Source organism: Oncorhynchus kisutch, linkage group LG17 (assembly GCF_002021735.2).
Source record: "Oncorhynchus kisutch isolate 150728-3 linkage group LG17, Okis_V2, whole genome shotgun sequence".
NCBI lineage: Eukaryota > Metazoa > Chordata > Actinopteri > Salmoniformes > Salmonidae > Oncorhynchus > Oncorhynchus kisutch.
In genome coordinates this window covers 68,939,553-68,965,335 of record NC_034190.2, presented here as the reverse complement: position 1 = coordinate 68,965,335, position 25,783 = coordinate 68,939,553, and the positions used below count along the sequence as shown (strand labels likewise).

General features: G+C 41.8%; 1 protein-coding gene across 1 annotated transcript; it reads left to right on the top strand.

Moving 5' to 3' along the window:
* The first annotated feature begins 10,680 nt into the window (after positions 1-10,680).
* On the top strand, positions 10,681-23,138 carry LOC109908195 (partner of Y14 and mago A). The gene is made up of 3 exons (XM_020506742.2): positions 10,681-11,118; positions 13,096-13,189; positions 20,864-23,138. The coding sequence occupies exons 1-3, from the start codon at positions 11,088-11,090 to the stop codon at positions 21,339-21,341; spliced, it is 603 nt and encodes a 200-aa protein (XP_020362331.1). The 5' UTR covers positions 10,681-11,087; the 3' UTR covers positions 21,342-23,138.
* The last annotated feature ends 2,645 nt before the right edge of the window (positions 23,139-25,783 follow it).

Genomic DNA, 25,783 nt, shown 5'->3' with positions numbered 1-25,783 from the left:
ACCCCAAACAGCAAGCAATGCAGGTGTAGAAGCACGGTGGCTAGGAAAAACTCCCTAGAAAGGCCAAAACCTAGGAAGAAACCTAGAGAGGAACCAGGCTATGTGGGGTGGCCAGTCCTCTTCTGGCTGTGCCGGGTGGAGTTTATAACAGAACATGGCCAAGATGTTCAAATGTTCATAAATGACCAGCATGGTCGTATAATAATAAGGCAGAACAGTTGAAACTGGAGCAGCAGCACAGTCAGATGGACTGGGGACAGCAAGGAGTCATCATGTCAGGTAGTCCTGGGGCATGGTCCTAGGGCTCAGGTCCTCCGAGAGAGAGAAAAAAAAAGAGAGAATTAGAGAGAGCATATGTGGGGTGGCCAGTCCTCTTCTGGCTGTGCCGGGTGGAGATTATAACAGAACATGGCCAAGATGTTCAAATGTTCATAAATGACCAGCATGTTCGAATAATAAGAAGGCAGAACAGTTGAAACTGGAGCAGCAGCACGGCCAGGTGGACTGGGGACAGCAAGGAGTCATCATGTGGCACAGCCAGAAGAGGAGTCCCTCAGGAGACTGAAAATATTTGGCATGGGTCCCCAGATCCTCAAAAAGTTCTACAGCTGCACCATCGAGAGTAGAGGTCGACCGATTAAACGGAATGGCCAATTAATTAGGGCCGATTTCAATTTTTCATAACAATCGGAAATCGGTATTGTTGGACACCGATTTGGCCATTTTTTTTTTTACACCTTTATTTAATCTTTATTTAACTTAGCAAGTCAGTTACGAACACATTCTTATTTTCAATGACGGCCTAGGAATGGTGGGTTAACTTAACTGCCTCATTCAGAGGCAGAACGACAGACTTTTACCATGTCAGCTCGGGGGATTCAATCTTGCAACCTTACAGTTAACTAGTCCAACTCTCTAACCACCTGATTACATTGCACTCCACGAGGAGCCTCCCTGTTACGCGAATGCAGCAGAAGCCAAGGTAAGTTGCTAGCTAGCATTAAACTTATCTTATAAAAAAAACATCAATCATAATCACTAGTTAACTACACATGGTTGATGATATTACTAGTTTATCTTGCGTGTCCTGCGTTGCATTTAATCGATGCGGTGCGTATCGTTGCTCCAATGTGTACCTAACCATAAACATCAATGCCTTTCTTAAAATCAATACACAGAAGTATATATTTTAAAACGTGCATATTTAGCTAAAAGAAATCCAGGTTAGCAGGCAATATTAACAAGGTGATATTGGGTCACTTCTCTTGCGTTCATTGCACGCAGAGTCAGTGTATATGCAACAGTTTGGGGTGCCTATTTTGCCAGAATTTTACGTAATTATGACATAACATTGAAGGTTGTGCAATGTAACATGAATATTTAGACTTATGGATGCCACCCGAAACGGTTTCGTATTTCACTGAAAGAATAAACGTCTTGTTTTCGAGATGATAGTTTCCTGATTCAACCATATTAATGACCTAAGGCTCGTATTTCTGTGTGTTATTATGTTATAACTAAGTCTACGATTTGATAGAGCAGTCTGACTGAGCGGTGGTAGGCAGCAGCAGACTCGTAAGCATTCATTCAAACAGCACTTTCGTGTGTTTTGACAGCAGCTCTTTGCAAGCACAGCACTGTTTATGACTTCAAAGCCTATCAACTCCCGAGATTAGGCTGGTGTAACCGATGTGAAATGGCTAGCTAGTTAGCGGGGTGCACGCTAATAGGGTTTCAAACATCACTCGCTCTGAGACTTGGAGTAGTTATTCCCCTTGCTCTGCATGGGTAACGCTGCTTCGAGAAGATATCCCTCTAGTGGTGTGGGGGCTGTGCTTTGGCAAAGTGGGTGGGGTTATATCCTTCCTGTTTGGCCCTGTCCGGGGGTGTCCTCGGATTGGGCCACAGTGTCTCCTGACCCCTCCTGTCTCAGCCTCCAGTATTTATGCTGCAGTAGTTTGTGTCGGGGGGCTAGGGTCAGTTTGTTATATCTGGAGTACTTCTCCTGTCCTATTCGGTGTCCTGTGTGAATTGAAGTGTGCTCTCTCTTTCTTTCTCTCTCTCGGAGGACCTGAGCCCTAGGACCATGCCTCAGGACTACCCGACACGATGACTCCTTGCTGTCCCCAGTCCACCTGGCCATGCTGCTGCTCCAGTTTCAACTGTTCTGCCTTATTATTATTCGACCATGCTGGTCATTGATGAACATTTGAACATCTTGGCCATGTTCTGTTATAATCTCCACCCGGCACAGCCAGAAGAGGACTGGCCACCCCACATAGCCTGGTTCCTCTCTTGGTTTCTTCCTAGGTTTTGGCCTTTCTAGGGAGTTTTTCCTAGCCACCGTGCTTCTACACCTGCATTGCTTGCTGTTTGGGGTTTTAGGCTGGGTTTCTGTACAGCACTTTGAGATATCAGCTGATGTACGAAGGGCTATATAAATACATTTGATTTGATTTGATTCGAGGGTGGCTGTTGTCAATGTGTTCCTGGTTCGAGCCCAGGTAGGAGCGAGGAGAGGGACGGAAGCTATACTGTTACACTGGCAATACTAGTGCCTATAAGAACATCCAATAGTCAAAGGTTAATGAAATACAAATGGTATAGAGAGAAATAGTCCTATAATTTCTAGAATAACTACAACCTAAAACTTCTTACCTGGGAATATTGAAGACTCATGTTAAAAGGAACCACCAGCTTTCATATGCTCTCATGTTCTGAGCAAGGAACTTAAATGTTAGCTTTCTTACATATTGCACTTTTACTTTCTTCTCCAACACTTTATTTTTACATTATTTAAACAAAATTGAACATGTTTCATTATTTACTTGAGGCTAAAGCGATTTTATTGATGTATTATATTAAGTAAAAATAAGTGTTCATTCAGTATTGTTAAATAAAATAAATAGGCCGATTAATCGGTATCAGCTTTTTTTTGGTCCTCCAATAATCGGTATCGGCGTTGAAAAATCATAATCGGTCGACCTCTAATAGAGAGCATCCTGACCAGTTGCATCACCACCTAGTATGGCAACTGCTTGGCATCCGACCGTAAGGCGCCACAGAGGGTAGTGCGCACGGCCCAGTACATCACGGAGGCAAAGCTTCCTGTCATCCAGGACTTACAGTTGAAGTCACAAGGGGTCCGTGAAATAAAAAGTGTTATGAACGTATTCAGTACCACCAGTAACTTTACATATAATATAGAGGGGTTGGGGGTCACCGAGGACCGCTCAAAACCTTGCCTGCCTTTCCTCAAAATATGCAAGGGTTCTAGTACCCAAAAAAGGTTGGGAACCACTGCTATACACACTACTGAACTAATGAACAAAAGAACCGAACATATGTTTGCGGGTTTCGATGGATCCAACAAATTGCTGGCAGATATTTTCCTTCTTGCGACTGTCCAGCCTGTCTTTATGTACATTACAGACAACTATGGTGTTCAGTCTCTCTTGGCCCATGCTAGCCCGTAACCAAGTATTCAACCTGAGGAGTGCACTGAAACTCCTCTTAGCCTCACATGAAGACACTGGCACCACAAACAAAATTCTGATCAGCACCTCAACATGGTCAAACAACCTCCGCACCTCCACTGGAAGCCTCCTGAGGACCTCTGCTGCCTTCCCACTGCTGCTACAGGGGTATTTGTTGCGAAAGAGATGCAACTGCAGCGAAAGAGATTATCTTTCAGTGCAGTTGCATCTATGTTCAGCTCAGGATACTGATCTAGAGACTCATCCAACTCCCCTGTGAGAAGCGCTCTTTCCAAATTTTGCAGGGTGTTTAGACTGTCCTGGTCAAAACGGTCACCAAACTGAACCTCCACACGATCCAGCACTTAAAAACAATTCTGCACTATAGTGATCCACTGCTTTGCCAGCAAATCGTATGTCTCATTGGAGTCAATCAATGTTGTTGCTTTCTCATACAGTGCAAGGTGGCTTTCATCATTTCTCTTGCCCCTAAGATAAGACCGCACACAGTCGACTGCAGCCTGCATACCAGAGACAGTCTGAGTTTCTTTCTGCAGTGAAATGTTTATGCATTCAAGCTCTCCAAGAACCGCAGAGGCAAGTGTGAGGCCCAACACAGTCTTGCCTTTGCTGAAGTGCTCAAATAAGCCACTGGCAGTTGAAGCTGTCTTGGATGCAGTTATTGCCATCTCCTCTAGGCTGCTTTGTACCCGCTCATACTGCCCTAGCACAGCTCTAATAGCAGTATTCGGCACAGTCCACCTTGTTGGACATAGGGGTTTCAGGGTGGTCAGATGTGCATCTTAGGACATGGCAATTGATTCAAACATGCTCTTAAACTTTCCTGACTGTGACATCAACTGATGTAAAAAGGGCTTTATAAATACATTTGATTGATAGAGGACACCTAACTGATGGACCCAAGAAAGGGAATCCCAGATCAGTGGGGAGGCTGAGCAGCCAGCCTGTGTAATCAGATTTACACAGTGTGCTCCACAATGCACATAGAGGGCTAATGGCTGCTGCCTCCTCACAATTGCCTGTGCACCAGTGTATTTTCCTGCCATGTTTGAGGCACCATCATAACTCTGCCCACCTAAGCTAGACATGGGCAAATTGGGCCTCAACACCACATCAGTTGCCACTTTCGCAAATCCCTCGCCTGTTGTCTCCAACAGCCCAATAAAATCATGGTGAGTGACAAGATCATGTTACACATAATGCAGGCAGACACTCTCCTGCTCAGCACCAGAGACATCTTGAGTACCATCAACAATTACTGAAAATTGTACAATCGGCAGAGACCTAATCTCAGCTGTAATGCCTGTGTACATTGTGGTACGCTCTGTTAACTACTTCTGTAAAATGGGATCATCCTCTTCTGCCCTAAGTTTCAAAAGCTGGTATAAATTCCAACTGTCATCCATGTGGCCTCTAAAGGCATGTCCTGGTCTTGCTACATGCCGCACCAAACTAACAATTTTCATCAAGCAATGCCTTGCGTCCTCCTGCTGTTTACCCCACGCACTGGATAACTGGGCACTGATTGGATTTAGCTGGTGTGCTGTTACAGTTACAAAGTAGCGGTGGGTTTGTCCGTTTTGATGTGCTGCAAATTTTACAATGGCTTTTCTCCAGTTCCGAAATCCTGCACTAATGAAGGCAGCATCTGCTCTTTGGCCAAAAGATGGCTGGCTGGAAAACCCTTGGATACAGTGAGCCATGTAGCCAGGGGAAGAAAAAAAAAAATTTGCAAAACCAGTTCTCTTGAAACATCCACACACTGTTGGCAAGAGTTTGCAGTACTATAAATTGTGGGTGTGGCTGATATGGTTTTGTGCCATCACTGAGGTAACTGGACAATGCTGTGCCACTGTCCAATATAGTGGTGCTATATATAGTGGTGCTACACACAGTGTGCAGGTTATTTACAGTAGGAGATGGGCTTCTATCATCTATTATCTTCTATAATGGGCTTTGATCTAGTAGCTAGCTAGCAAATGTGAAACTGATCGCAGTGACAAGGGTTGACAGATGTATCACCACTTACACAATGTAAGCTGCAACCTTTTGGAATTGTATTTGAGTTTGTTTTACATTGGCTGGCTTCCCACAATAGCTGAATTTGCAGAGCTAGTGAGCACCAATCCGTTTCTGTGGTGTTTGCTATAATCTTTGCTATCGTCAGTTTACTCCAAGATCACCACACAGGTGCTTCAAAGTCCCTTAGCGACAATTTAGCTTTTGCAACGAGACCATTAAATATATTTAAGACAATGGTAGAAGAGAGTGTAACTTTAGTTCTGTTCAGTTTGGAGTTCAGTTTATCACTAACCTTATCACAGGGACATTGACGCACTACAGCTGCATGCTGATCTTGGAATAAGCTGACGATAGCAAAGATTCCATCTTTGACGACGCCACATAAATGGAATAGGTGCTAGCTAGCTTACTAGCTAATGTTTGCTGCATCGGTTTGCTCGTTAACTCCGCAAATCCAGCTATTGTGTGTTTATTTTTTAAATTTAATTTTACCTTTATTTAACCAGGCAAGTCAGTTAAGAACACATTCTTATTTTCAATGACGGCCTGGGAACAGTGGGTTAACTGCCTGTTCAGGGGCAGAACGACAGATTTGTACCTTGTCAGCTCGGGGGTTTGAACTCACAACCTTCCGGTTACTAGTCCAACGCTCTAACCACTAGGCTACCCTGCCTGCCGTGTGTATAAACCCTGCCAACATAAAACAAAATCGCTATGGTGCGATTGACTGGATTAAACTCACGTGCATTAACTACGTGCATTAAGTGCCTTTCAGACAGTAGACACGAAAACTCTTATCACCTTGCCAGCGAAGGAACACGACATTGCATTGCTAGCTTCTCTCTGACTCAAATTCAAACAGCTGCAAACACTGGTTGATGTTACTGTAGCTAACTAGCAAAAGTCAGCTAATCACTAACATAAAGAGTTACCTGTAATTCAATGCAAGACTGGTGATGGTTATACACGTGTTTTATTGTATTGCGTGGTAGAAGTAAAGAAATGTCTAACATGTCCTTTGTTTGAACTACTCACTGAAGGTCAGCCACCAAAGACAGACTGTCAGATTCGCACACAAGATCTCAGCGATCACTGCCTGCATCCGTAATGGGTCAGCGGTCAAACGACCTCCACTCATCACTGTCAAACGCTCCCTGAAACACTTCAGCGAGCAGGCCTTTCTAATCGACCTGGCCGGGGTATCCTGGAAGGATATTGATTTCATCCCGTCAGTAGAGGATGCCTGTTTTTTTTGTATTTTTTTAAATGCCTTCCTAACCATCTTAAATAAGCATGCCCGCTTCAAGAAATTTAGAACCAGGAACAGATATAGCCCTTGGTTCTCCCCAGACCTGACTGCCCTTAACCAACACAAAAACATCCTATGGCGTTCTGCATTAGCATCGAACAGCCCCTGTGATATGCAGCTTAGAAAAGCCAAGGCTAGCTTTTTCATGCAGAAATTTGCTTCCTGCAACACTAACTCAAAAAAGTTCTGGGACACTGTAAAGTCCATGGAGAATAAGAACACCTCCTCCCAGCTGCCCACTGCACTGAAGATATGAAACACTGTCACCACTAATAAATCCACTATAATTGAGAATTTCAATAAGCATTTTTCTACGGCTGGCCATGCTTTCCACCTGGCTACCCCTACCCTGGTCATCAGCACTGCACCCCCCACAGCAACTCGATCAAGCCTTTTTCTCCTTCTCCCAAATCCAGTCAGCTATGTTCTGAAAGAGCTGCAAAATCTGGACCCCTACAAATCAGCCGTGCTAGACAATCTGGACCCTTTCTTTCTAAAATTATCTGCCGAAATTGTTGCCACCCCTATTACTAGCCTGTTCAACCTCTCTTTCATGTCGTCTGAGATTCCCAAAGATTGGAAAGCAGGTGCGGTCATCCCCCTCTTCAAAGGGGGGGACACTCTTGACCCAAACTGCTACAGACCTATATCTATCCTACCCTGCCTTTCTAAGGTCTTTGAAAGCCAAGTCAACAAACAGATTACCAACCATTTCCAATCTCACCATACCCTCTCTCCTATGCAATCTGGTTTCAGAACTGGTCATGGGTGCACCTCAGCCACGCTCAAGGTCCTAAACGATATCTTAACCGCCATCGATAAGAAACATTACTGTGCAGCCGTATTCATTGATCTGGCCAAGGCTTTCGACTCTGTCAATCACCACATCCTCATCGGCAGACTCGACAGCCTTGGTTTCTCAAATGATTGCCTCGCCTGGTTCACCAAATCAAATCAAATTTATTTATATAGCCCTTCGTACATCAGCTGATATCTCAAAGTGCTGTACAGAAACCCAGCCTAAAACCCCAAACAGCAAGCAATGCAGGTGGAGAAGCACGGTGGCTAGGAAAAACTCCCTAGAAAGGCCAATACCTAGGAAGAAACCTAGAGAGGAACCAGGCTATGTGGGGTGGCCAGTCCTCTTCTGGCTGTGCCGGGTGGAGATTATAACAGAACATGGTCAAGATGTTCAATGTTCATAAATGACCAGCATGGTCGAATAATAATAAGGCAGAACAGTTGAAACTAGAGCAGCAGCACAGTCAGGTGGAAGTTGAAACTGGAGCAGCAGCATGGCCAGGTAGACTGGGGACAGCAAGGAGTCATCATGTCAGGTAGTCCTGGGGCATGGTCCTAGGGCTCAGGTCAGTTGAAACTGGAACAGCAGCATGGCCAGGTGGACTGGGGACAGCAAGGAGTCATCATGTCAGGTAGTCCTGGGGCATGGTCCTAGGGCTCAGGTCCTCCGAGAGAGAGAAAGAAAGAGAGAAGGAGAGAATTAGAGAACGCACACTTAGATTCACACAGGACACCGAATAGGACAGGAGAAGTACTCCAGATATAACAAACTGACCCCAGCCCCCCGACACATAAACTACTGCAGCATAAATACTGGACCAACTACTTCTCTGATAGAGTTCAGTGTGTCAAATCGGAGGGTCTGTTGTCCGGACCTCTGGCAGTCTATGGGGGTGCCACAGGGTTCAATTCTTGGACCGACTCTCTTCTCTGTATACACCAATGATGTCGCTCTTGCTGCTGGTGAGTTTCTGATCCACCTCTACGCAGACGACACCATTCTGTATACTTCTGGCCCTTCTTTGGACACTGTGTTAACAACCCTTCAGGCAAGCTTCAATGCCATACAACTCTCCTTCCGTGGCCTCCAATTGCTCTTAAATACAAGTAAAACTAAATGCATGCTCTGTCAACCAATCGCTGCCTGCACCTGCCCGCCTGTCCAACATCACTACTCTGGACGGCTCTGACTTAGAATGGACAACTACAAATACCTAGGTGTCTGGTTAGACTGTAAACTCTCCTTCCAGACCCACATCAAACATCTCCAATCCAAAGTTAAATCTAGAATTGGCTTCCTATTTCGCAACAAAGCATCCTTCACTCATGCTGCCAAACATACCCTTGTAAAACTGACCAGCCTACCGATCCTCGACTTCGGCGATGTCATTTACAAAATAGCCTCCAATACCCTACTCAACAAATTGGATGCAGTCTATCACAGTGCCATCCGTTTTGTCACCAAAGCCCCATATACCACCCACCATTGCGACCTGTACACTCTCGTTGGCTGGCCCTCGCTTCATACTCGTCGCCAAACCCACTGGCTCCCTTAACTCGCCTCATTTGCTCACATTGTATATAGACTTGTTTCTACTGTATTATTGACTGTGTTTTTGTTTTACTCCATGTGTAACTCTGTGTCGTTGTATGTGGCGAACTGCTTTGCTTTATCTTGGCCTGGTCGCAATTGTAAATGAGAACTTGTTCTCAACTTGCCTACCTGGTTAAATAAAGGTGAAAAAAAACATGCACTGTTCCTGCATCATGTGCCACTTCTGAGGACTGGGGGAGATCAAACCATTGTGAGGCAAAGAGCAGGGTCGCAATCTTTTGAAATTTAAAAATGTGCGATTAAGTGTCTATAGACAGCACAGGTGCATTCGTTGCATATTGTTAATATTTGTTAAATGACATAGTTATGGTTACAGTGATTTATTGGGGGGGGGGGGGGGCAAATCATATTTTTCTCTATATGGGGGGTTGTGTCCCCTCCGCCCCCCCTGGGATTTCCGCATATGCCCCTACCTATATGTACAAATTGCCTTGACTAACCTGTAACCTGCACATGACTCGGTACCGGTACCTGTATAGCCTCATTATTGTTATTTTATGGTGTTACTTTAGTTTATTTAGTAAATATTTTCTTAACTGCATTGTTGGTTAAGTGAACATTTCACGGTAAGGTCTATTCGGCGCATGTGACAAATACAATGTGATTTGATATCTGGCTCATTGTTCCATCTGTGCTTATGGTCATGGCTAGAAGGGATCCAGCATGTCAAATTAACGTCAACAGTACATTGTTTTGGCTAACCATAACCTAGTTATCCTAACACGATAATTATCCTAACGATGTCAATTTCTCCTAACGTGTTACGAAAAGTAAAATCTCACGTTAATTTGACAAAAGCTGGACCCCGTCTAGCCTTCACCAGTGCTTATGGTTAATGAGGCTGGCCGCGGGTTTCCACTAGTTACCACAGATCAGCCCAGCCCACATTCAACATTGGCAAGATAAGAAAATATTGGTTTTCATGAATTTTTACTTTTGGTCTTCATTTAATGTTAGGCATAATGTTAGCAGTGTGGTTATATTATATATATAAAGCATGTTTAACGGTAATGTTTAAGTAAAAATAGATATTTGATTGTGTATACTTAGCCTTATTAAGCTTTATGGCAGCACGCAAAGCTTTTTTTCGTTATAATATTTACCTAACGTTACCTAGCTAGTTTTGCAAACGTTAACTTAGCTAGCGTCTAGTCAGTGTATGCGATAGAAAAATGGCCGTAACAACGAAAACTGACGATTACATTTTCTTTTACCGGATAATTACTTTTGATGCAACCGTAACAAATTGTTTTTCTAGCTAGCTCATTGTTCAATCTTTGCCCATAATGTACAACAACTGCCATTACTGCAGCAAGCGAAAAACAGGAAACAGTCATTTTCAGAAGGTCCTGCTATTTGACCCCGCGCAAGAGAAGGAAAAGCCCATTGGACAAGTTCAGGTAGGTCCCTCCCCGTTTTGTTCAGTTTGCTAGGTTCTTAAACAGTACGTGTGTTCCGTTGCGAGACTTGAATAGACCGATGGTTCAGCCACCTGGTAGTTAGTTATCGTTAATCAAATTGAGCAAAATTATGTAGTAAAGTATCAATTTACCATAGTCATGTCGGTGAAGAAGTTTGAATGAGGTCCCAGGCGGTGATTCTCGGATGAACGTGTACGCGTATCGGACAGTTCTTCCACTTTGACGTATAGCACGAAATGCAGTGGAAATTGTGGGTTGGATCATTTTGCATGGCCTGGTGCCCGGGTTGAGCGGAGTCTGGTATTTAGACCATTCCATTGGTCCTTAATCTCCTGGGGCACTGGGCCATGCAAAACGAACTATCAGTAAGGATGACGCCACTTCCTGTCATTCCTGCCAACGGAAGTAGTTAATTGAGCAAAATGGCAACCCCTTATGTTGAAGATCAATCTGGTAAGGCTGGCTCAAGTCAGACATCCAGTTAAATATTGGTGAAGTTTGAGAATGAACACACAGTTTAGCATGAATAACCCGTAGCTACCCCAGAAAAGTAACCCCACGACGTTCGTTTTGGGGAGTAAACAAATTGTTCCAGCGCGACTTATTCTGTGCTGGCTAACCAGTTACTAGCTAAAACACAACACACTACACTAGCGCTAGATAGCTAGCGTATTAGCTAATATTTCTAGTTAGCTAGTAGCTATCTCTGTGTTAACAAACTAGTTCGATATGATACCTGATTATGTTGGCTAGCCAAGATGGGGGCAAAATGTGTTTGTTAGATAACTAACTAGTAGTACCAGCAGCAGCAAGTGGCTAATTTGAAATACATTAGCTAGCAAAGACGCTAGGTAGCTAGTTTACGCTTATAAATAATGGGTAATTCCATGGTAACAGAGTGATAACGAAACTCCGTTTTTTTACTTTAAAATGTATGTCAAACAAAAACAAATGAATGCTAAGTTAATGAAATCACTATGCCCAAGGACTACTTTGAAAATGTTCCCCTTTTTATTTACAAAAACATATTTTAACGCTACTTGAAGAACCGTGCAGATATTACATTTGTTAACAGTATGAAGGCACAAACAGTACAAACCGTTATTCTGTTATCAAACTTTTGATATGCACTGTTAAAGTAAATGTGTTTTGGTAAAATGTATGGTGGAAATGTTTTAAAAGTAATCCTTGTTCATAGAGTTGTATGGTTTGTTTAACTTTGGTTTTTGATAGAAGTAGTCCTTGTGCATAGATCCTCTTAAGGATCGACCCCTTTTTTTCAATTTTCTTCTAAAATGACATACGCAAATCAAACTGCCTGTAGCTCAGGTTCTGAAGAAAGGATATGCATATTCTTGGTATCATTTGAAAGGAAACACGTTTGTGGAAATGTGAAATGAATGTAGGAGAATATAACACATTAGACCTGGTAAAAGATAATACAAAGAAGAAAAAAAACTGTTTTGTATTTTTTTTGTACCATCTTTGAAATGCAAGAGAAAGGAAATAATGTATTATTCCAACCCAGGTGCAATTTAGATTTTGGCCTCTAGATGGCAGCAGTGTATGTGCAACGTTTCAGACTGATTCAATGAACCATTGCATTTCTGTTTTGTATCAATACTGCCCAAATGTGCCTAGTTTGTTTATTAATAGCTTTAAATGTTCAAAATTGTGTACTCTCCTCAACCAATGGCATGCTATTCTTTCACTGTAATAGCTACTGTAAATTGGACAGTGCAGTTAGATTAACAAGAGTTTAAGCTTTCTGCCAATATCAGATATGTCTATGTCCTGGGAAATGTTCTTGTTACTTATAACCTCATGCTAATCGCATTAGCCTACTTGAGATCTGTCTCAGCATCACTCTGTTACTGTGGAATTGCCCCCTATTAACATACAGTAGCTAGATGGCTTGACAAATGTACACGGGCTAGCTAGCTAACGTTACCTATTTAATAACGACTATAAAACATAAACTTCTATTAAATTGTTCTCTGTACTGTTCATGCTACTGCTGATGCAAATGTGGCAAATCGAGAGCTTGCTTTGGACTATAAGGTTCTATCTGCAAAAAAATGATTGATAATTTGCTTCAAAGTTCTGGACCCTCATTGATTTGATGGTTGTCAGTTATCCGTGAACTTAACAATGTGAATCGGGGTATTTAGACTACTATATAGGTAGAGAACATTGAACAGAACAGGGCTATGTCATTAACTCAATTTTGACAAATGCAGATTGAACCTTATAGTTCCTAACTCTCAAAATGCACTGTAGTATAGTGAGTAGTGTATTGTTGTAACATACACACAGGGCAATGTTTTAGCAAGCAAGAGTCTACCAGCTAAACAAAACATTGGTTCAAAATAAATGCATTGTTTTCAGTGAATTTATAATATTTGCTCATGTTTGCTCCTCCTGTTATAGGGAAATACATTGCTGCTACACAGCGACCTGATGGAACCTGGAGGAAGCCTCGTAGAGTGAAGGATGGTTATACCCCTCAGGAAGAGGTCCCTGTGTAAGTAATGCTTCCTAACAAAGTTACAGTACCAGTCAAAAGTTTGGACACACCTACTCATTCAAGGTTTCTACTTAATTTTTTACTATTTTCTACATTGTAGAATAATAGTGAAGAAAAAACTATGAAATAACACATGGAATCATGTAGTAACCAAAAAAGTGTTATAACAAATACATATTTTAGATTTTTCAAAGTAGCCACCCTTTGCCTTGATGACAGCTGTTGTGAAGTGACTTTCAGTAATGTGATGACTTATTTATCGAAAAACTAACTACGTTTAATTGTCACCCGATTTTAAACGAATCATTTAACAATTAACTCATTAGGAATTTGGGGCACCACAGGAAAAGTTGTTTAACGAGTTACCATTTCCCGAATTAAACTCTAAAGATATATACAGTTGAAGTCGGAAGTTTACATACACTTAGGTTGGCGTCATTAAAAATTGTTTTTCAACCACTCCACACATTTCTTGTTAGCAAACTATAGTTTTTGCAAGTCGGTTAAGGCGCCTACTTTGTGCATGACACAAGCAATTTTTCCAACAATTGTTTACAGACAGATTATTTCACTTATAATTCACTGTATCACAACTCCAGTGGGTCAGAAGTTTACATACTCTAAGTGGACTGTGCCTTTAAACAGCTTGGAAAATTCCAGAAAATTATGTCATGGCTTTAGAAGCTTCTGATACAGTGGGGCAATAAAGTATTTAGTAAGCCACCGATTGTGCAAGTTCTCCCACTTAAAAAGACGAGAGAGGCCTGTAATTTTCATCATAGGTACACTTCAACTATGTCAGACAAAATGAGCAATAAAACAAAACAGAAAATCACATTGTAGGCTTTTTAATGAATTTATTTGCAGATTATGGTGGAAAATAAGTATTTGATCAATGACAAAAGTTTATCTCAATACTTTGTTATATACCCTTTGTTGGCAATGACAGAGGTCAAACGTTTTCTGTAAGTCTTCACAAGGTTTTCACACACTGTTGCTGTTTTTTTTGGCCCATTCCTCCATGCAGATCTCCTCTAGAGCAGTGATGTTTTGGGGCTGTTGCTGGGCAACACGGACTTTCAACTCCCTCCAAAGATTTTCTATGGGGTTGAGATCTGGAGACTGTCTAGGCCACTCCAGGACCTTGAAGGACCTTGCTTCTTACGAAGCCACTCCTTCGTTGCCCGGGCGGTGTGTTTGGGATCATTGTCATGCTGAAAGACCCAGCCATGTTTCATCTTCAATGCCCTTGCTGATGGAAGGAGGTTTTCACTCAAAATCTCACGATACATGGCCCCATTCATTCTTTCCTTTATACGGATCAGTCGTCCTGGTCCCTTTGCAGAAAAACAGCCCCAAAGCATGATGTTTCCACCCCCATGCTTCACAGTAGGTATGGTGTTCTTTGGATGCAACTCAGCATTCTTTGTCCTCCAAACACGACAAGTTGAGTTTTTACCAAAAAGTTCTATTTTGGTTTCATCTGATCATATGACATTCTCCCAATCTTATTCTGGATCATCCAAATGCTCTCTAGCAAACTTCAGACGGGCCTGGACATGTACTGGCTTAACTTCTTCGATATAGGGGGCGCTATTTAAATTTTTGGATGAAAAACGTTCCCGTTTTAAACAAGATATTTTGTCACGAAAAGATGCTTGACTATGCATATAATTGACATCTTTGGAAAGAAAACACTCTGACGTTTCCAAAACTGCAAAGATATTGTCTGTGAGTGCCACAGAACTGATGTTACAGAAAAAACCCAGATAAAAATCCAATCAGGAAGTGCCGCATTTTCTAAAACCGCCTCATGGCAATGACTCCTTATATGGCTGTGGAGGAGCTAGGAGTCAGCTTATGTTTTCCACGTTTTCCCCAAGGTGTCTGCAGCGACGCAGTGACGTATTTGTAGGCATATCATTGGAAGATTGACCACAAGAGACTACATCTACCAGGTGGTCGCTTGGTGTCCTCCGTTGCAATTATTGCGCAATCTCCAGCTGCAGTATTTTTCCGTTTGCTTCTGATGACACGCCAACCACTGATAGATTATCGAATAGATATGTGAAAAACACCTTGAGGATTGATTCTAAACAACGTTTGCCATGTTTCTGTCGATATTATGGAGCTATATTATGCATTTTCCGGTATTTTTCTTAGCCAAACGTGATGAACAAAACGGAGCTATTTCGTCTACACAAATAATCTTTTTGGGAAAAATGAACATTTGCTATCTAATTAAGAGTCTCGTCATTGAAAACATCCGAAGTTCTTCAAAGGTAAATTATTTTATTTGTGATCATTTTGACCCCACGGGGTGAGATCTTGCGTGGAGCCCCAGATCGAGGGAGATTATCAGTGGTCTTGTATGTCTTCCATTTCCTAATAATTGCTCCCACAGTTGATTTCTTCAAACCAAGCTGCTTACCTATTGCAGATTCAGTCTTCCCAGCTTGGTTCAGGTCTACAATTTTGTTTCTGGTGTCCTTTGACATCTCTTTGGTCTTGGCAATAGTGGAGTTTGGAGTGTGACTGTTTGAGGTTGTGGACAGGTGTCTTTTATACTGACAACAAGTTCAAACAGGTGCCATTTATACAGGTAACGAGTGGAGGACAGAGGAGACTCTTAAAGGTCTGTGAGAGCCAGAAATCTTGCTTGTTTGTAGGTGACCAAATACTTATTTTCCACCATAATTTGCAAATAAATTCATTCAAAATCCTACAATGTGATTTTCCGGATTTTTTTTTCTCATTTTGTCTGTCATAGTTAGTGTACCTATGACGAAAATTACAGGCCTCTCATCTTTTTAAGTGGGAGAACTTGCACAATTGGTGGCTGACTAACTACTTTTTTGCCCCACTGTAGGCTAATTGACATCATTTGAGTCAATTGGAGATGTACCTGTAGAAGTATTTCAATGCCGACCTTCAAACTCAGTGCCTCTTTGCTTGACATCATGGAAAAATCAAACGAAATCAGCCAAGACCTCCACAAGTCTAGTTCATCCTTGGGAGCAATTTCCAAAGGTACCACGTTCATCTGTACAAACAATAGTACGCAAGTATAAACACCATGGGACCACACAGCCATCATACCGCTCAGGAAGGAGCTGTGTTCTGTCTCCTAGAGATGAACGTACTTTGGTGCGAAAATTGCAAATCAATCCCAGAACAACAGCAAAGGACCTTGTGAAGATGCTGGAGGAAATGGGTACAAAAGTATCTATGTCCACAGTAAAACGAGTCCTATATCGACATAACCTGAAAGGCCTCTCAGCAAGGAAGATGCCAATGCTCCAAAACCACCAAAAAAAGCCATACTACGGTTTGCAACTGCACATAGGGACAAAGATCGTACTTTTTTGGAGAAATGTCCTCTGGTCTGATGAAACAAAAATAGAACTGTTTGGCCTTAACGACCATTGTTATGTTTGGAGGAACAAGGGTGAGGCTTGCAATCCGAAGAACACCATCCCAACCGTGCTTTGCTGCAGGAGGGACTGGTGCACTTCACAAAATAGATGGCATCGTGAGGTAGGAAAATGATGTGGATATATTGAAGCAACATCTCAAGACATCAGTCAGGAAGATAAAGCTTGGTCGCAAATGGGTCTTCCAAATGGACAATGGCCCCATGCATACTTCCAAAGTTGTGGAAAAATGGCTTAAGGACAACAAAGTCAAGGTATTGGAGTGGCCATCACAAAGACCTCAATCTTATAGAGAATTTGTGGGCAGAACTGAAAAATAGTGTGCGAGCAAGGAGGCCTTTACAAACCTGACTCAGTTACACCAGCTCTGTCAGGAGGAATGGCCTAAATTCACCCAACTTATTGTGGGAAGCTTGTGGAAGGCTACCTGAAACATTTGACCCAAGTTAAACAATTTATTGGCAATGCTACCAAATACCAATTGAGTGTATGTAAACTTCTGACTCACTGGGAATGTGATGAAAGAAATAAAAGCTGAAATAAATCATTCTCTCTACTATTATTCTGACATTTCACATTCTTAAAATAAAGTGGTGATCCTAACTGACCTAAAACAGGGAATTTCTACTAAGATTAAATGTCAGGAATTGTTAAAACTGAGTTTAAATAGATTTGGCTAAGGTGTATGTAAACTTCCGACTTCAACTGTAGATAACTCTTACATCAATAACAGTCACTTATTTATCATTATCTCATATCAGTCTCATTCTGAACATCGCAGACCGCTTGAATCCGCAAGAACCCCAGCCTTTTCTGGTTATTCAGTTCTACACAAATGTATTTATTTATTTACTATCTAAATAATAACACCGAATACACATACAGAGAGTCAAACTTATCGTACATTTAGGAACTACCCTCGAAGTAATGATAATGCTTTGCTCACGAACTGCCTCCCATTTGGGTAATAAATGCAATGTAATTACGTGTCTTTGTTCGTCTCTCTGTTGGAACCAACCAATCCTTCTATGAGGAAGGGGCTGCATGGGTGTAACGCTCTGGTTGTCCACCAGAGGTCACAATCTGCTTAGTAGTTCTGGCTTGTAGTGGTTGTTTCGGATGCACCAATGATTGTCTGAGATGGGGTGTAATCTTTCCTTTCACAGGTAGATTGTCAAGTTCTAGATCCTTTACATGCACAGCTGCAGACTGTCAAATGTTCTGGTCTAGTCATTATCTTCACTTGTTTCAGAGTTTCTAACCATTTCAATGTGTGGCCAACTCTCCACGCTTTTCTGGTCTGATAGGTGAGGTTATCTTCTCACCTCGTGTTGAGACTAAGAGTTTAAACCATTTGTATTGTTCAGCTCACGCTGGCCGTCTGCTGCTCTCATGTTAATTCTTAGCGAGTCCCTTTAAGCACTCTGGGCAGAAAGGCGTTTCCATCACACTGACACTCTTCTACCTCATTAGGGGCTTGGCTTAGTTAATGTTCAACGGACATGAAAAACCATTATCTCATTAGAAAAACAAAATCACATTAGCATCTTAATGAAGAGTTTCGTCATTCATCATATTCTATTATCATATTGGATGGCTAGAATGTCCTTCCTAAGTTATAGTATTTGGTTCATACCGTTTTTAATAACATCACAAAATAATAAACAATGTGACAGGATTATTCTTTAGATCCCCATGGACCATTCTTATCATTACTATCTAGTCTAATAAATATTGTTCCAAAGTTCACTCTTTGGGTGTTATATTTTTGTGCGGCAAAATGTCTATGTAACAAAGGAATTCCTTTCCCAATACTGAGGAGCAAAGGGAGAGATTCCCCTCCTGCCTAATTTATGACTGAGTGATAAGGTTTCAACCCCCCCCTCCCCCTTCTGTGGCTAAGAGGGTCTGGTTGTTGTCAGCTATTTACCAAGCTGATCTGAGGCCTTTGATCCTCGACCAGGGGAGTCATGACACAGCTTTGCACACTCTTGGCATTCTCTCAACCAGCTTCACATGTAATGCATTTCCAACAGTCTTGATGGAGTTCCCACATATGCTGAGCACTTGTTGGCTACTTTTCCTTTACTCTGCAGTCCAACTCATCCCAAACCATCTCAATTGTGTTGAGGTCAGGTGATTGTGGAGGCCAGGTCATCTGATGCAGCAAACCAGATGGGATGGCGTATCGCTGGAGAATGCTGTGGTAGCCATGCTGGTTAAGTGTGCCTTGAATTCTAAATAAATCACTGACAGTGTCACCAGCAAAGCATCATCACATCTCCTCCTCACTTCACGGAAGGAAACACGCATGCGGAGATCATCCGTTAACCTGCTCTGCGTCTCACAAAGTCACAGCAGTTGGAACCAAAAATATCAAATTAGGTCTCATCAGACCAAAGGACAGATTAACAACAGTCTAATGTCAATTGTTTGTGTCTCTTGGCCCAAGCAAGTCTCTTCTTATTATTGGTGTTCTTTAGTAGTGGTTTCTTTGCAGCAATTCAACCATGAAGGCCTGATTCACACAGTCTGTTTTGAACAGTTTATGTGGAGGTGTCTGTTACTTGTACTCTGTGAAGCATTTACTTGGGCTGCAATTTCTGAGGCTGGTAACTGTAATGCATTTATCCTCTGCAGCAGCAAAGGGAAGCACAGCCGTGAGCTGCAGAGTGACACGAGCCTACCAAACGAGCTAAATCTCTTCTATGCTCGCTTCGAGGCAAGCAACACTGAGGCATGCATGAGAGCATCAGCTCTTCCGGACGACTGTGTAATCATGCTCTCTGTAGCCGACGTGAGTAAGACCTTTTAAACAGGTTAACATTCACAAGGCTGCAGGGCCAGACGGATTACCAGAACGTGTGCTCCGGGCATGTGCTGACCAACTGGCAGGTGTCTTCACAGACATTTTCAGCATGTCCCTGATTGAGTCTGTAATACCAACATGTTTCAAGCAGACCACCATAGTCCCTGTGCCCAAGAACACAAAGGCAACCTGCCTAAATGACTACAGACCCATACCACTCACGTCCGTAGCCATTAAGTGCTTTGAAAGGCTGGTAATGGCTCACATCAACACCATTATCCCAGAAACCCTATACCCACTCCAATTTGCATACCGCCCAAACAGATCCACAGATGATGCAATATCTTGTACTCCACACTACCCTTTCCCACCTGGACAAAAGGAACACCTACGTGAGAATGCTGTTTATTGACTATAGCTCAGCGTTCAACACCATAGTATCCTCAAAGCTCATCACTAAGCTAAGGATCCTGGGACTAAACACCTCCCTCTGCAACTGGATCCTGGACTTCCTGACGGGCTGCCCCCAGGTGGTGAGGGTAGGTAGCAACACATCTGCCACGCTGATCCTCAACATTGGAGCTCCACAGGGGTGCATGCTCAGTCCCCTCCAGAGGAAGGCCCTAAAAATTGTTAAAGACCCCAGCCACCCCAGTCATAGACTGTTCTCTCTACTACCGCATGGCAACCAGTACCGGAGTGCCAAGTCTACGACAAAAAGCTTCTCAATAGTTTTTATCCCCAAGCCATAAGACTCCTGAACTGGTAATCAAATGGCTACCTGGACTATTTGCATTGTGTGCCCCCCCAACCCCTCTTTTACACTGCTGCTACTCTGTTTATCATATATGCATAGTCACTTTAACCATATGTACATACTACCTCAATCAGCCCGACTAACCAGTGCCTGTACTGTACTTTTTTACTGTTGTTTTTATTTCTTTAGTTACCTTTTTTTACCTAATACCTTTTTTGCACAGTTGGTTAGGTAAGTAAGCATTTCACTATAAAGTCTACACCTGTTGTATTTTAAATGCCACAAATTAACTTTTAACAAGGCACACCTGTTAATTGCAATGCATTCCAGGTGACTACCTCATGAAGCTGGTTGAGAGAATGCCAAGAGTGTGCAAAGCTGTCATTAAGGCAAAGGGTGGCTACTTTGAAGAATCTCAAATGTAAAATATATTTATGATTTGTTTAACACTTCTTTGGTTACTACATGATTCCATATGTGTTATTTCATTGTTTTGATGTCTTCACTATTATTCTGCAATGTAGAAAATAGTACAAATAAAGAAAAACCCTTGAACGAGTAGGTGTGTCCAAACTTTTGACTGGTTCTGTACCAAGTCATCCTTTTATATGGATTTTGTTAGAAGCCTTTGCTGTAGATGGGTTGTTTCCTCATTTCCTCTTTGCTTTCAGCTACGAGAATAAATTTGTTAAATTCTTCAAGGGCAAGCCCGATCTGCCACCAGGTATGAGCCCCGACAATGCGGCCCAGGCAAGGCAGCAGCAGGGGATCCCCGGCATTGCAGAGAACGAGACAGCTGGGCTCTCCAAGACAGCCAAGCGAAACATGAAACGCAAGGAAAAGCGCAAGCAGCAAGGCCCGGATAGCAATGTGGAATCACTAACAAATGCTGTTGAGACTATGACGTTTGCCGAGGACGGTGACAGTGTGACGCCTGCATCTAACCCAGCTACTAATGACCCTTCATCTGCAACAGCAGAAAAGGCCAAGAAGATCAAGAACATAAAAAAGAAGCTGAGGCAGGTTGAGGATCTGCAGCAGAAACTGGACTCTGGGGAAATCAAGCAAGCTACAAAAGAGCAGCAGGAGAAGCTTGGAAGGGCCAAAGCCTTACAGGACGAGTTACTGCAGCTTGAGGAGGATTCATGAGATAGAAAATGTTGTAAAAATGGGCAGCAAACCAGTTGTGGAAGTTAGACTGTTCAAAAATACAAACACCCAGTTCTAAAAGAAATGGACATTTACAGCTGCGTTGCTGAGCTTCCCTTGAACAGTTTCTGGATATTTGTTGATATCAGACAGCCAATGAACATGAACTTTGGCTTTTGGAATATCAAGTGTACATAAACCCAATAAGTGACAATAAGCGATCATGCTTTTCCCACACTTTGTCCAAAACCAATTACTGAACAACAATGAGCCAGCCAGGTGTTTTCTCTTCATTTAAAATGTACTTTTAAAACAATTGAACTGATTCCTTATGCTTGGCTATGAACTTATTAGCCATTCAATTATAGTTGTAATAGCATTTATTTGTGTACTTAGTATGTTTGTGCATTTTGTATCTTTTTTTTATCTTTATCTGTCAAGAATAGCATAGAATATATTAGTTAATTGCATTAAAGATACAAAAATCCCCTATTGAAAAGAATACCTGTTTGTTGACCCATCTCTGTACTGAAATGATACATATTTTCAAATACAGTTTGAATTTGTGTACATAATGAAGGGGTTCATGGTTTACAACATTGTAAACAACTAATAATGTAAATCCTTGTGATTACAGGGGATAGAGAGGATTGTGCTGTTTTTTTATCTGATTTCGGCAATCAGATATGATTAAATGTTAGAATGTGATTCTGGTCCTCTGTAGGGATTCAGATTTGGTTATCCAATCTGACCTTTTAATCACGATTAAATGTCGTTTTTCAAAGGCGATTTGGATAGTTTTGATGCTGAAATTCCGGATTATCTTGATCTCACTGGAAGGGTGGTTCTAGAAAGGTGAATGGCACTAAAACCAAGACATTTTAATGTAAACTGAACAAAAATATAAATGCAGCATGTAAAGTGCCGGTCCCGTTTCTTGAGCTGAAATAAAACATCTCAGAAGTTTTCCATATGCACAAAAAGATTATTTCTCTCTAATTTTGTGTACACATTTGTTTACATCCCTGTTAGTGAGCGTTTTATCTTTTGTCATGATAATCCATTCACCTGACAGGGTGGCATATCAAGAAGCTGATTAAACAGCATGACCATTACACAAGTGCACCTTGTCCTGGGGACATTGAAAGGCCACTAAAATGTGCAGTTTTGTCACACAACACAATGCCGGAGATGTCTCAAGTTTTGAGGGAGCGTGCAATTGGCATGGTCACTGCAAGGAATGTCCACCAGAGCTGTTGCCAGAGAATTGAATGTTGATTTCTCGACTAATGTTGTTTTAGAGAATTTGGCAGTATGTCCAACCAGCCTCACAACCGCAGAACAGTTGTAACCATGCCAGCCCAGGACCTCCACATCTGGCTACTTCACCTGCGGAATAATCAGAGGGGGTGCTGAGGACTATTTATGTTTGATTGGCTGGGCCTTGCTCCCCAGTGGGTGGGCCTGGCTCCCAAGATGATGGGCCTATGCCCTCCCAGGCCCACCCATAGAGGTGCCCCTGCCCAGTCATGTGAAATCCATAGATTAGGGCCAAATTAAATTATTTAAATTATTTAAATTTAAATCCTTATGAACTGTAACTCAACAAAATCTTTGAAATTGTTGCGTTTATATTTTTGTTCAGTATAACTAAGGTGACAAGGTTTAAAAAGCTATTTTGCATCTGAAACCCAAAGGTAATGTTAAATTGGTTGTCTTAAAGTAATGTGGTCAGTTGTTATATTGAGAAGTGTCAAATAAATGCATGTACTTATGTGATATGCAGACAATTTTTAATCTAGGTACCTTTTATTAATATATAGTTTACTCAGGTTGGGTTAAATGCGGAAGACACATTTCAGTTGAATGCATTCAGTTGTACAACTGACTAGCTATCCCACTTTCCCTTCCCTTACTCATATGTTTCATTATGACAGTGTTGAAGTAGTACCATAGCCTGTCCAGTAGATGGCAAGGTGTAGGCCTGAAATGCCGGATTGTGTGATCTTGATATTGTGTTATCTGAATCAGAATGATCCTATCTGGTTATTTGCTGAAAAACCGTCTCAAAAACAGCTAGATCAATCTGATCTTGCATTGCAAAAACGAGGATTACAGAATCCAGATCATTCTGAACCAGATTAAACAATTTGAAAAACTTGCCCTGGTGACATCAAGAGGCAAAAATGTGACATTGACGTGTTAAATTAATGGATCTTATATATAAGCATACTAATTAACGGTTGTCTCAGAACGGAAATGTGGTTAGTTGTTTTTTTCTCATAGGACAGTTGTAAAACTTTACATTACTGGAGGATTAGGTTTTATCTCGGACTACATATTTATCTAGAGAAATGTAGAAACAAACACAAATCTTGATTGAGCAACTTCAGTGATATATTTAGTAAATCCTTCACTGTCTTTCCCTAGTAGTGAATCACTGTTTCATTGTTCATTAATTATGCAATATAAGGTGCATTGAATACACCATCTGTATTGTAACCCTGTCTCAATTGTCATTTAAACTGACCAAGAATAGACCTTTAAAAGTTGTTAGTTATATTGACCTAAGTATTTTGTGTTCCTCTGATGTGATCTGGGATATTAGTGGCAATTTAATTCGTTGACAGCTTTTGGGATAGTTGTAAGTTGCCGTGTAAGTGGGCTGTGTACTTTATGAGTTGCTGTCGGTGTCTGGTGTATTTATTTGCTCTAAACTAATCCAAGAATGCATTCCTCTAATGTTTTATTATGTGGTTGGAAACAGGTCCCAGTGGGCAGACAATGATATAAAACTATGTGAAACCATAAACTACCAGTTCCATAGAACGTTATGAGACCCGGACCAACAGAATGAAAATTATGAACTAGGCTTAGAAGACTCCTCTAGATGGATAAAATATACCTGAAATATTTATTGGATTATTTTTATTTTATTTATTATTTTATTGGATTTTATTGGATAGAGTTCTTTATTTTCATCACACTGTATCTCACTGAAGAAATAAGAAATAGACAAATAGATACAGTACTTGAAAACATCAATATCTTAAAACGGATTATTAGATGGAGTACAGTCGTGGCCAAAAGTTTTGAGAATGACACAAATATTAATTTTCACTAAGTCTGCTGCCTCAGTGTCTTTAGATATTTTTGTCAGATGTTACTATGGAATACTGAAGTATAATTTCAAGCAATTCATAAGTGTCAAAGGCTTTTATTGACAATTACATGAAGTAGATGCAAAGAGTCAATATTTGCAGTGTTGACCCTTCTTTTTCAAGACCTCTGCAATCCGCCCTGGCATGCTGTCAATTAACTTCTGGGCCACATCCTGACTGATGGCAGCCCATTCTTGCATAATTAATGCTTGGAGTTTGTCAGAATTTGTGGGGTTTTGTTTGTCCACCTGCCTCTTGAGGATTGACCACAAGTTCTCAATGGGATTAAGGTCTGGGGAGTTTCCTGGCCATGGACCCAAAATATCAATGTTTTGTTCCACGAGCCAATTAGTTATCACTTTTGCCTTATGGCAAGGTGCTCTATCATACTGGAAAATGCATTGTTCGTCACCAAACTGTTCCTGGATGGTTGAGAGAAGTTGATCTCGGAGGATGTGTTGGTATCATTCTTTATTCATGGCTGTGTTCTTAGGCAAAATTGTGAGTGAGCCCACTCCCTTGGCTGAAAAGCAACCCCACACATGAATGGTCTCAGGATGCTTCACTGTTGGCATGACACAGGACTGATGGTAGCGCTCACTTTGTCTTCTCCGGACAAGCTTTTTTCCGGATCCCCCAAACAATCGGAAAGGGGATTCATCAGAGAAAAGGACTTTACTTCAGTCCTCAGCAGTCCAATCCCTGTACCTTTTGCAGAATACCAGTCTGTCCCTGGTGTTTTTCCTGGAGAGAAGTGGCTTCTTTGCTTCCCTTTTTGACACCAGGCCATCCTCCAAAAGTATTCGCCTCACTGTGCGTGTAGATGCACTCACACCTGCCTGCTGCCATTTCTGAGCAAGCTCTGTACTGGTGGTGCCCCAATCCCGCAGCTGAATCAACTTTAGGAGACGGTCCTGGCGCTTGCTGGACTTTCTTGGGTGCCCTGAAGCCTTCTTCAAAACAATTGAACTGCTCTCCTTGAAGTTCTTGATGATCCTATAAATGGTTGATTTAGGTGCAATCTTACTGGCAGCAATATCCTTGCCTGTGAAGCACTTTTTGTGCAAAGCAATGATGACGGCACGTGTTTCCTTGCAGGTAACCATGGTTGACAGAGGAAGAACAATGTTTCCAAGCACCACCCTCCTTTTGAAGCTTCCAGTCTGTTATTCGAATTCAATCAGCATGACAGAGTTGTCTCCAGCCTTGTCCTCGTCAACGCTCACACCTGTGTTAACGAGAGAATCACTGACATGATGTCAGCTGGTCCTCTTGTGGCAG